General features: G+C 36.3%; 1 protein-coding gene across 4 annotated transcripts in view; it reads right to left on the reverse strand.

The window, feature by feature from the left end:
• Positions 1–12,802, reverse strand: part of GREB1L (GREB1 like retinoic acid receptor coactivator) — a 269,600-nt gene that overhangs the window by 80,494 nt on the left and 176,304 nt on the right. For 2 of the 4 annotated variants that reach the window (XM_074200527.1, XM_074200529.1), the window contains 4 exons: positions 10,336–10,464; positions 2,484–2,600; positions 2,086–2,205; positions 1,372–1,509 (listed from right to left, as the gene is read on the reverse strand). In XM_074200527.1, the coding sequence (XP_074056628.1) occupies positions 1,372–1,509; positions 2,086–2,205; positions 2,484–2,600; positions 10,336–10,464 (504 nt within the window). The remainder of the gene's footprint in view (positions 1–1,371; positions 1,510–2,085; positions 2,206–2,483; positions 2,601–10,335; positions 10,465–12,802) is intronic. The other 2 variants (XM_074200530.1, XM_074200531.1) reach the window with 2 other exon arrangements.

Genomic DNA, 12,802 nt, shown 5'->3' on the forward strand with positions numbered 1-12,802 from the left:
ATTTTTGCTATCTCATAATACAATCAATTCCTGCTCTGATTCCTGCCAACTTCATCAATATACTGAGCTGTAATCTGCCTTTACCTCCTATACCCTAGTTCTGCCCTCTGGGACCACCTGTTCTAGATACAATCTTTCTTCCACATGATAGCCCTTTAAATATCTGAAGATAGCAATCACAATTTCTCTAAGGCTCTTCTTCTCCAAGGTAAACATCTCCAGGCGCTTTAAATGACCCTCATATAACATGGTTCTGAATCTCCTGACCAGGCTGATTGCCTTCTTCTCAATGAATTCCTGCTTTGTCCATTGTCTCTCTTAAGATAGAAAGCCCCAAGCTGAACAACACTTTGACATGTTTTGATAGACCAGGAGTACAAATGGGACTATTACCTACCTTGTTCTAAATAGTAAAAGTTTTAGTTTAGTCTAAGATCTTTATTTAGCTGTCTGGTGTCTGTATAGGTGGATAAAAGAGTTGGAGTTGGGAGTTAGGTAAGTCTAAGACACTATCTGTATGAACCCATGCAAATCACTTGACCTTTCTCAGCTTTTGGTTTTCTCATCTGTGAAATGGAAATAATAACAGCATCTACCTCACAGGTTTGTTGTTGGGATTAACTGAGATAACCTATATATATAGAATTTAGCAAAGACTTGACTGAGGGGCTTCCTCGGTGGAACCAATTGGCTAGATCAACTTGTTTCTTTTCCATTGTCTGGGAAAGGCATTTCTGAATTGTATTCAGATCACATACATTCCAGAATGGTCTATGGTGTTCTTTTATTGAGTTCTTTGAGATGGTGGCAATGATCCCAAGTTGGACATTCTTAAAGGGAGTGAACATCAAATTAAGACCTGCCAAAGACCTTAGCTTAAAATGACCAATGCCTCCCACTACATTTCCTGTTTTTCTGATCTGTATCTCGTCCCTGCACCCAGAAGGCTCCAGAGGACAACATAAGGCTGGTGACTTTACATTGCCTCCCTTATTTCAATTCAGTTCATTTGTAAATCATAGCATCACCTTCCTGACATGGTCCAAACTGAGAACAAAGGATAAGCAACAACAAATACTTACATAGCTAAGGTTCTCTTGGTACCTAGCTTAGAGTTGATAAGCAACATCCTCTGCATTCATTAACTACCTCAGGTCTTCCATCTCCCCTCAAGAAGTCTTTAAGCTATTTAAATGTTTTCTGATGATTTGACTAGGGTCACAAAGACAGTAAAGTATCAGAAGTGGAACTTGAACCCAAGTTTTCTTGGCTTCAAAGTTGGCTTTCTCTCCCACCCTGCCACATTACCTTTTAAGAACAATGATTAATTAATTAAATAGGCTTGGACAATCTAGAATTATATGGTCTTACCTATCAGAATCACTGGTCTGACTCCTGAGTTACTCAGCAAGTTTTCAGGAACAATTACAGTTTCCCCTGCAGGAATGGGCCGAGGTTGCAAAATTCCAGTTAACATGGACTGAGCAACCGGGACAGATAAAAGGGGCTCTGCAAAAGTAAAAGAAAAAAGAAAAATCTGTTTGATTAAGAAATAGGAACAAATAAATCTATCATTTCTAACAATAAAAATACTTTCTATAGCGTTAAAAATAATTGCTCATATATTTTGCTAGTTATATTTTACATATAATTGTAAATTAAAATATTTAATAAAATCAAAATATATTGTAAAAATATTAAAAACTGCTAAATTCAATGTCAGTAACATTTGTAAACTGCCACAGAGGGAGGAAGATAGAGACAGAGAGAGAGAAAGAGATACGGAGAAAGAAGAGAGAGAGAGGGGAGGGAAGGAGAGAGAGAGAGAGAGAGAGAGAGGAGAGAGAGAGAAAGAGAGAGGCCCTTGCAATAGGGATCGCAAAAGATATAAATGGGCATTATCTTAACCTAAAATCAATTATTTTCAATGGTCAAACATAACAAAATGAATAGCATCACATTTATATGGGTTCTGAATTTTTATTAGAGAATAAACCCTGAATCTACTGATAAAAAGCAGAGAAAAAAGAAAGCAACAGCTTCTGGTAACAGGTTTAAAATCAGTTTCTTATTAAATAGTCTCACCAGTCCTTGCAAGAGGTCGGACTGTAGGAACGGGAACAACTAAAGCAGGTGGAGCAACAGGTGACCCAGGATACCATCCTCGGTGCCTTTTCTTTGGTGGACCTGAACTGGACATGGATGCTGTGAATGTAAGAAAAGAAAGCCAATATTCTAGATCAGAAATTTCAATGGTTTTAGAAATCAACACTGGTCACTTGTCATTCCAAAGGGTACAAAGTGCCAAAGGATGAGCAACTTAAGCAGTTATGGAAAGGTGAATTAACTCGCAACTTGGAATGTGGCTTTGATTTCAATGTTAAGACATCGATATATTGTTATTACTGGCATCCTGGGGGGACCAGAAAATGTTACTAGAACTAAACCCATCATTTCCAGCCTCCAGTTTGGATTTCGCATACCTTGGTCTCCTGCAGCAAAGCCAGGTCTGGGTGACACAGAATGAGGCAGTGGGCGAGCAGGGGTAGAGCTAGATGTATTTGTTCTCCCTCCATTACTACTATTCCCATTAACAGCATCTACAGCATCAGAAAGGAGAAAAGAAGCTGGTCTCCGCAGTGTATACAGTAGTTATCCCGAGAGACTGGAATCCTGTGCTAAACATCACAGTGAAGGAGCTGAGGCAGCCTAGATAATTTAAACCAACTGCCATGGTATAACAATTACGTTAAATGCTGTGCCATTAGCCACCCACTTCTATTCTATAGATTTTGATATATCAGATAGCAAAAACTCTGAGGATGATTAGGATATGGTTGAAGAGTCCTTGGAGATGCCATAAAATAAAATCTTTCTGTCTAAAAAACACCAAAAACCTGTTCTGGATAGCTAAGTAGGACAATAAATAAAGTATTAGATTTAGAGTCAAGAAGACTATGACTATGGGCAAATCACTTAATTTGTATTTGTCTCAGTATTTTCATCTATAAAAATAGGAATTAAAAATAACTTCTCCATCTCAGGGTTGTAGTGAGGATCAAATGAGATAACATCTGTAAAGGGCTTTACAAACTCAAAGTGTTCTAGAAATGCTGCTGCTGCTACAATTACTACTACTACTACTACTACTACTACTACTACTACTATAACCATTATTGCTGCCACTACCACTACCACTACTACTACTACTATTACTATTGTTATTAGTTAAAATTTCAGTGCCTTCCTACTTATGATTTAACTGTGAGGTATCTCCCAGGAGGTGCTGAACAAGGATATGAAACTACAAATAGGCTTGTGTGAATTATCAAAATGTTCTGCCCACAGACTAGCAGAACTGATAGGGCTGCTGAGCCACTGTTGCTCATCATTTCCCTCCCCTTGAATTTTCCAGGAAAAAGTGCTGAATTTCAGACAATAATTACCCAATGATCTTAAGGCATGGTTCCACCTGGTTGTAACCAATCCCATGTTTAAAATAGTGTGGGTTACAATATATTGTGGCACAGGCATTAAGTGACAGTAGAAGATGGTGTCTAATGATAGAATTTGGCTCAACAAAAAGGAATAATGGGGATGGCTAGGTGGCACAGTGGATAGAGCACTGTCCCAGGAGTCAGAGAGTACTTGAGTTCAAATCTGGCCTCAGACACTTAATAATTACCTAGCAGTGTGGCCTTGGGCAAGCCACTTAACCCCATTGCCTTGCAAAAACCTAAAAAAATTAAAAAAAAAAGAAATAATGGACTCAAAACAAAAGAGAGACTACATCTAAATGGTCTGGCAAGACTATATTTGCCTTGAGTTTTTTACCTCTGATTTTTTTTTAAAGTTTTAATCTAGAAAGGAAAAAAAGATAGAAAAATTGTCTGGCATATCCTGAGAACCTTCTCTTCTCTCCCCCCACCCAAGCCTGTCATTTCTCCTCACACAGTATCAAAGGAAGATCATGCTTTGTGAGGAGCTCCTCTTTTGAGGCTTTATATCACCTCCTATTTTACTCTGCCTTTGGATGATGATCATTGTTGGAAGGGATGTGGGAAATCTGGGACACTATTTCACTGTTGGTGGAGCTGTGAACTCATCCAACCTTTCTGGAGAGAAATTTGGAACTACTCCCAAAGGGCAACAAAAATGTGAATGACCTTTGATCCAGCAATACCACTTCTGGGTCTATACCCTGAAGAGATGATGAAAAAGGGTAAAAACATCACTTGCACAAAAATATTCATAGCAGCCCTGTTTGTGGTGGCAAAGAATTAGAAATTAAGCAACTGTCCTTCAACTGGGGAATGGCTGTGGTCTATGTATGTCATGGAACATTATTGTTCTATTAGAAACCAGGAGGGATGGGAATTCAGGGAAGCTTGGAAGGATTCTGATGCTGAGTGAGATGAGCAGAACCAGAAGAACACTGTACACCCTAACAGCAACATGGGGGTGATGTTCAACCTTGATGGACTCACTCTTTCCATCAGTGCAACAATCAGGGACAATTGGGGCTGTCTTCGATGGAGAATACCATCTGTATCCAGAGAAAGAACTGTGGAGTTTTAACAAAGACCAAGGACTATTACCTTAAATTTAGAAAAAACACTGATATTTTATTGTCCGATCTTGCTATCTCTTATACTTCAGGTTTCTTCCTTGAGGATATGATTTCTCTCTCATCACACTCAATTTGGATCAATGTATACCAAATTGCCTTTTGTGGGGGGTGGGGGAGGGAAGTAAGATCAGGGGAAAAATTGTAAAACTCAAAATAAATAAAATCTTTAATATTTTACTTTGCTTTTGCTACCCTGTCTATGGAAGAGCTATGGACTTTTGTCTTGCCAGGGATAACCCCTCTATGAGTGCCTGTGATCCCAATCCCCTTCTCATCTTATCCAGAAAATTCCTCTCATCCTTATTCCTTCCTCATCCTTTATCAGTTCTTCCAATCTTCTGATTCATTCCCTGCTGCCTACATACTCTTATCCAACCCCCAAAATCTTCTCTCAATATAATCAAACTTTAAAAAGCTATCCACCTATATCTCCTCTCTCTTTTAATCCACAACTCCTTAAAAAATATCCACATTCATTCTGCCATTATTTTTTCAAACTCTTATCAACTCTTTATTCAATCTGGCTTCTGACTTACTCAGCAGCAAGTGCTCTTTTTTTAGAAGTTATTAACTATATTTTCATTGTGAAATCCAATGACCTTTTCTCAATTCTCATTCTCTTGAACTTTTTGCAGCATCTGAAACTGTTTACCACACTTTCTTCTTGTATGTTTTTCCTTAAGTTTTTTCTAATACTGTTTTCCTTATTAAATCTTCTACATATCTTACCCTTAACTGTGGGTGAATCACAGGATTCTTTCTGGAACCTTTCTCTCTCTCTCTCTCTCTCTCCCCTGATAACTCTTAAATCTATAGATAAAGTCCATTCTCTCTTCAGTGTTCCAGGTATCAGCACCTTCCTATTATACATTTCACTTTTTGTATTTTCCAAAATAGAACTCACCATTTTCCCCTCTTAAAACCAACCCCTCTTCCAAACCTTCCTATTTCTGCTAAAGGTACCAACATTCTTCTCATCTTCCAGTTCAGTAACTTTAGAATCATCCCTGACTCTTCACTTTCTTTCACCCAATATAGGCATAAATACAAGCAGGTGCCAGATTGATTTCTTCGAAACAGTCTCTTACCCATCTGTTTCTTGGATAGGAGAACAGCAACATCCCTAGCTCATATCCTCATTACCCCCTGCATAATTACAATAGCTTTCCAATTGTTCTCTCTGCCTCAGGTATCTCCCTACTCCAATCCATTTTCCCTACAACTGACAAATGGGTTTGTGAAAGAGCAGTGTGGTACAGCTGAAAGGGCACTGACTCTGGACCTTGAACAAATCACTTAAACTCACTAGTCTCAATGTCTTCAACTGTAAAATGAGAATAGTGGAATAAATGGATTCTTATCTCCCTTCCAGTTATGAATCTTTGAGTCTATAAATGATGTCACTCCCCTGGTCAATAAGCTCCAGTGGCTTCTTACTGCCTCTAGAATCAAATATAAATTCCTCTGTTGTATTCAGAGCACTTCACAAACTAATCCTCCCTATTTGATCTTTCTTCCTTACTACCATCCACACATATAATAATAATTATCAAAGTGGCCTTCTCACTATGCCCTTTCTATGTTATGCTATAGGGTAGCTAAGTGGAGCAGTGGATAAAGCATCAGAAGACCTGAGTTCAAATCCAGTCTCAGACACTTAGCTAGCCATGTGACCCTGGACAAGTCACTTAACCCTGTTTATCTCAGTATCCTCATCTGTAAAATGAATCGGAGAAGGAAATGGCAAACCACTCCAGTATGTTTACCAAGAAAATCCCAAATGTGATCATGAAGAGTTGGACATGGCTGAAAAACAACTGGACAAATAGTACCCCATCCCCATGTCTAAAATGAATTTCTGCCTCTTATAATTCCTAGTTTCCTTCAAGAATCAGCTAAGATACCATGAAATCTTCCTAAGTCCATCAGCAGCTACTGCTGTTACCTATCAAATTTTCTTTTATCCATTTTTTAAATGCCCAAATCTATGCATGTTATACTTTTCTTTAAATTATAAGCTCCTCAAGGGCAGAGGACGTTGCATTTTTGTCTTTCAATTCCCAGCACTTAGCAAAGTGTCTGACTCATAATACATAATACAAATTCTGTTGACTGAATGAAGTTCAGTTCCAAGGAGAAGAAATATACAATAGGAAGAATAATCTGGAAGGTTACAGGACCCCAAAACAAATAAGGAAGATTGCAGTAAAATTTATGTCTTAAAATGTCTACATATAAATGCATATAGTATGAGGTTTTTTAAAATAGTGAATTAGAAAATCTTAAAACAAAAAGGTGAAATTAAATTCATGGCTATCATTAAGATTTGGTAAAATGGGCTCATGTATAGAAAATGGATCTGAAAGGCTATACTTTATTCAAAAAGAAGACAACAGGTAAAAGGTAAAGGGGAGTGGGGAATAGCTAAATTTTTACTACTCAACTCTTCAAAAGCAGGGCACAGTTTTGCAAGAATCAGGTCAGGAGCATTACACCTCAAAATGAACTAAACCTGGCATGGAAATCTAAGGAGCACAAAAAGATATGTTTCTGTTTTTCCAAGAAGGGAAAGGGGCCATTCTCTGTGAAGGGATGGGATGATGAAAACTAATGTTGAGAAGGCAGTGATGCTTAATGATTACTTTATTGATAACAAAGAAAGTTAATAGGATAGGAAGAGAGTACATATCTACTTCTGAAGCAAAAGCCACTAAATTCAGATGAGCTACATTCCAGAGTACTGAAAAAAATGGATGTGACTGTGCCATCTCTATCTTTAAATTTAAAAAGGAGATGAAGGCAAAATATGTATGTTGCAGAGCTGGAGAAGAACAAATTTTGTTTTTATTTTTTAAATGTAGGTGGTAAACTATAGGTCAGGGAATTTCCTTTTAGTACCTATCCAAATTCCAGAATTTATTGTTATTATATTAAACAGGGAATTAGTGGTAACAAAGAACAATTATGATTTTATCAAGAATAGCTTATGCTATTTCCTTTTTTGACAAGATAACCCAGTTGGCAAATCAAGGGAAAAATGTAAATATGGTTTATCAGAATTAAAAACAAAACAAAACATCGAAATCCTTCATGTTGGGGCAGCTAGGTGGTGCAGTGGCTACAGCACCGGCCCTGGAGTCAGGAGTACCTGAGTTCAAATCCAGCCTCAGACACTTAATAATTACCTAGCTGTGTGGCACTGACTGGGCAAGCCGCTTAACCCTATTGCCTTGCAAAAACCTAAAAAAAAATCCTTCATGTTGTTAGACAGGAAAAGAAAGATGTGGGGGGGGCAGCTAGGTGGCACAGTGAATACAGCACTGACCCTGGAGTCAGGAAGATCTGAGTTCAGACACTTAATAATTACCTAGCTGTGTGACCTTGGGCAAGTCACTTAACCCCATTTCCTTGCAAAACCAGAAAAAAAAGCTATAGACTACATGAGTATATAATTATCTCAAAGGTATGAGGCAAAGTGTAGTCATTAATGTTTCAATAACAATTTGGAATTATGCTTTTAGTGGAACTCACCAGGCATCTGTACTTGGTTTTTGTATCGCTAAGAAAGTAGACAAATGACATAAACCCTGGAGCTATTCCTAACAATCTGAATAGAAGAGTCAGAATCCAAAAAGATCTTGACAGATTAGAACACTGAGCTATCTTGTAAGATGAAATTTGACAATGATAAATAATAATAAATGTGGAGTCTTACAAGGCTTAAATAACTTCATGGGTACAAACTGGGGGAGGTGTATTCAGATGGCAATTAAAAAAAAAAGGATCTGGGGGCTTTAGTGGGTTCTAAATTCAATAAGAACCAAGGGAATAATATGTTAGCCAAGAAAGTTAAGACTAAATGAAGGTAAGCGTAGTACCCAAAAGAAGGAAATGAATGTGTCTGTACTTTGCCTGATCAGACCTGTAACTGAAATATCCTGTTGAGTTCTTAATGCCACTTTTTAGGAAGGACATTGATAAGTTGGATAGAACAACCAGGATGGTGAAGGACAACCTTGAGATCATGCTGTAAAAGGATGACTGAAAGTTAGCTGAAGATAGTACTTAGGAGGGTCATGATAATCATCTTCAAGTGTTTGAAATGTGGTCATGTGGAAATAGGATCAGATTTATTTTGCTTGGACCCTGAGGGCAGAACTAGGAGCAATGGGTGGACTTAGTAAAGATGAATATTTGGGATTGATGTAAGAAAAAAATTTCCAAACAATTAGAGTTCTGCTAAACTGGATTAGGTTGCCTTGGGAGGCAGTGGTTTCCCTAGCATTTTAGGTCTTGCAGTTAAGGAAGAATAATCATCAATTCATGTACTGCATATGGTATTCTTTTTTTCAGGGATATATTGATCCTGATGGATTTTGAGATTCCTTCCATATCTAAAATTTCGCATGCTGAGGTCTGAAGACTTGTTTCCACTTCAATCCTAAAGACAAACATTGTTCCATATGACAAGAAGGTTGCTTTCCTGATACAGGCATATTCTTTTATTTTATCAAGTCAAGGAAACAGAGTACAAAGGAGAATCAAAGTAAATTTTTCCTTTCATAGAAATTGGAGTTAGAAAAGACATAATTCCGACATATTAATAACAATAGTTAGCATTTATAGAGTGTTTGAAGATTTGTAAAGGGCTTAGCAAAAATGATCTCATTTAATCCCCATGCCTGGGGACACAGATGCTATTATCATTCTCATTTTACAGATGAAGAAAATGAGACTCAGAGAGAGTAACTTCCCTGGGATTACATAGCTCCTAAGTATCTGAGTCAAATACTTTATTCACTATGCCCCTAGCTGCAGAAGTGTAATCCAAACCCCTTCATTTTACCAAGTTAATTGATTTGCCCCAAATTAATACAAGTTAAGACTTAGTCTGATTATACTTTCTTCTGAACAAAAAAATTAAAACAATTGTTGACAAGTCAAAATAAATCAAATAATTATCTCCAAATTAATACAAATCAAGACTTGTCAATCTGATTATATATTCTTCTGAACAAAGAAGCTATATAATATGATTTAGAGGACTGTTAAGGAGTCCTATATGCTGGGAACTTGAGAGTTCTCCGTCCCCAAATTTCTGCCCTTATCTGAGTTGACTAGTCTCCTTTAAAGCTATGTGAGTTATTAGACCTTAAATTACAAGGTTAGAAGACTCATAGAGCCTTTTCCCTGGATTCACTAACTTGACAATCTTGTCCAAAAAAGGAAATGTGGTTAGTTTGTCAAAAGCTACTCTTGATAAAATCATAATGGCTCTTTGTCACCATTAATTCCCTGTCTAATGCAGTTAAACATCTTTATAATAATCATAAATTCTAGAATTCTGGACAGGTACTAAACAAATTCCCTGACCTACAGTTTGTTCTATATATAGTTCTTTATCTCAAACTCTCAAAATCACTGAGAGCAGTGGAAAGTGTGGAGGATCTTTGAGGTTCTTTTGTAACATGGAGCACCAAAGGGCTCCCTGAGAACCCACTGACAGCTGGAAGCTGCAGGGTCAATTCTCTGGACATAATGCAGAGAACACAAGACTTCAGGTCTCTAAGTCTTCACTTTCTTTTTTCATTTGACAAACAGGCATATAGCTTTTTATTCTTTTCAATTAGTCACAAAAGTTCCACAATGAATTTTTTCTGGACTATGGTTTTATGGGAGACTTGAAATAGCAAGGAAAACATTACCTGAAGTGAACGTCTTCCCTACAATCTGCAAAGATAAAGCCAGTGGTTTCACAAGGTTCTTGTTCCTGGGCAGCTCCTGAGTTCCACTTAAATTAACAGCAGAATTAGCTGGACTGAGGACTGGTGAGTCTTTAAAAAGAAATAAATTTTCTCACTAATAATGTATTTAAAATAAAAATTTAAAACAATATTTGTTTAGCCAAAATAAATCAAATAATAAAAACCTAATGGTGGCTGGGTTGGGGGGGGGAGAAATGCATGTTGGTAAAGATAATTAGCACTGTCTTTGGAAAGTAATCTGGCCTCTGATAAATGAATAATAAAACTAGCTGTACTTTGTGAGACTACTATTTAGAAGTAGAAAATAATTTAAAAGAAAGACCTACAGATTTGGTTAAAGTTGTGCTTTTATATATACACATGCATATACATAAACATGCATAAATACACACATATTTATATCTGTATATTAATATAAATACATATATATATGTTTATGTAGCTGTATAAACCTGGACAGGTCACTTATACATATATATGAACATATATATGACTATAAATATAAGCATACATACAAATATAATATATTTATAAATTCACTGTGTAACTTTTGTGACTAATTGAAAAGAATAAAAGATTTATACACATATGTATATGTGTACTGTATATTACACATGTGGGGACATGCATATATACAGACATAAATATATGTGTGTATTTATATATGTTTATGTATGTGTGTGCATATATAATTGCATAACTAAGCAATCTGTAGGTCTTTCTTTTAAATTATTTTCTATTTCTAAATAAATATAGTTTATATATAGCAATTATATATATTTCTACTTCTAAATATGTATATGTGTAAATATCAACCAATTGGAAACAATCTAAAGTTTCAAGGGCTGGAGAATAGAAAATAGAAAATACATCAACATAAGTAATTGCCATAAAAAACAATAACTATGAAAAATTTTAAATAATAGAGGAAAGTAACAAGAAGGGAATAAATATTTGGACTGCCCTTACTATGTGGCAGACAATGTTCTAAGTACTTTTCCATATAATATCAAAATTGATCCTTACAACAATTCTGCAAAGTAGGTATTATTATCCCCTCTTTACAGCTGAAGAAACCAAGGTGAACAAAGCTTAAGTAACCTGTCCAGGTTCATACAGCTATTGTTTGAGGTTAGATTTGAACTCAGGTCTTCCTGACTCCAGGTCCAGTGCTCTACCCATTGGGATACCAGCTGCTACTAGCAAAAGGTCCATATGAAATAATGCAAAATGAACAAAAGAATTAGAGATTATGATATACATGCTGGACAGTAATGTAAAAATATTTGTGTAATGAAAGTAAACTATAGTTTAAGATAATATAAAATATATTCACTCCTTACAGAGCTACTCCTATAATTAGCTTACTTATAAATTGGTTGACCAGAGGCAATTATTATGGTTTCAGGGTCTTATTACTATAGTTCATAAACCCCCCAGGGGTCACATTTCTCATTAACAGTCAGTCAGCAGTCACAATCAGAAGAAAGGTATTTGTTAATTTGACATGTGAACTTGGATGCATGCTCCCACAAACATACACAGAATTTATGGGAATGAAGAGCACAAACTTAAAAAGTACAATGTAAAGGATATCTGTAGAAAACACATATTCCCAAGGCAACTAGTCTCCCATATTCCCCATTTCTTGATTCCTTTTTCTCCTCATGGAATACTCATGATCCTGTCTCCCTGGGTGCAATGTCTCTGTTGGGTGAATTGATCAGCAGGCCTTCTAGGATGTGCTCCTCTCTGTTGCTTGGTTTTCTTAAATCCACAATCTTGAATTATTTAGGTCAGTCTTAATTTGTGTAAATTTCAGTATTTAGTTGTTCCATGTATCTTAGTACATAGACACACCAGTATTTTGTACATGTTATGATTGTTTTATACAGGATTTATCTAATTCTTTTTTACTGCGTTTTATGTAAACATGTAAATATTGATGTTGACAGTTCTGTTGTGTGAAGGGGTAGTTAGGTGGCACAGTGGATAGAGCACCGGCCCTGGAGTCAGGAGTACCTGAGTTCAAATCCAGCCTCAGACACTTAATAATTACCTAGCTGTGTGGCCTTGGGCAAGCTACTGAACCCCATTTGCCTTGCAAAAATAAAAAAAAATCTCAAAAGATAGTTCTGTTATTTTATATTAGTTATTTTATATTCTGCAGCTGTGCTAAAGTTATTATTTCAATTGATTTTTAACTGACACTCTAGTTTTCTAAATAAGCCATTATATCATTTCCAAAAAAGCAATAATATTGTTCCTTCTTCACTTATGTGTATTCCTTAATTTCTTTTTCTTTTCTTCTTGTTACATTAAGCAATTCTAGCATTGTGTCAAAGAAAAGAAATAATAATTCATTAAATGCCAATGGACATCTTTGATTTATTCTGATCTTTTTGGA

This window comes from Macrotis lagotis, chromosome X (genome assembly GCF_037893015.1).
Source record: "Macrotis lagotis isolate mMagLag1 chromosome X, bilby.v1.9.chrom.fasta, whole genome shotgun sequence".
Classification (NCBI taxonomy): domain Eukaryota; kingdom Metazoa; phylum Chordata; class Mammalia; order Peramelemorphia; family Peramelidae; genus Macrotis; species Macrotis lagotis.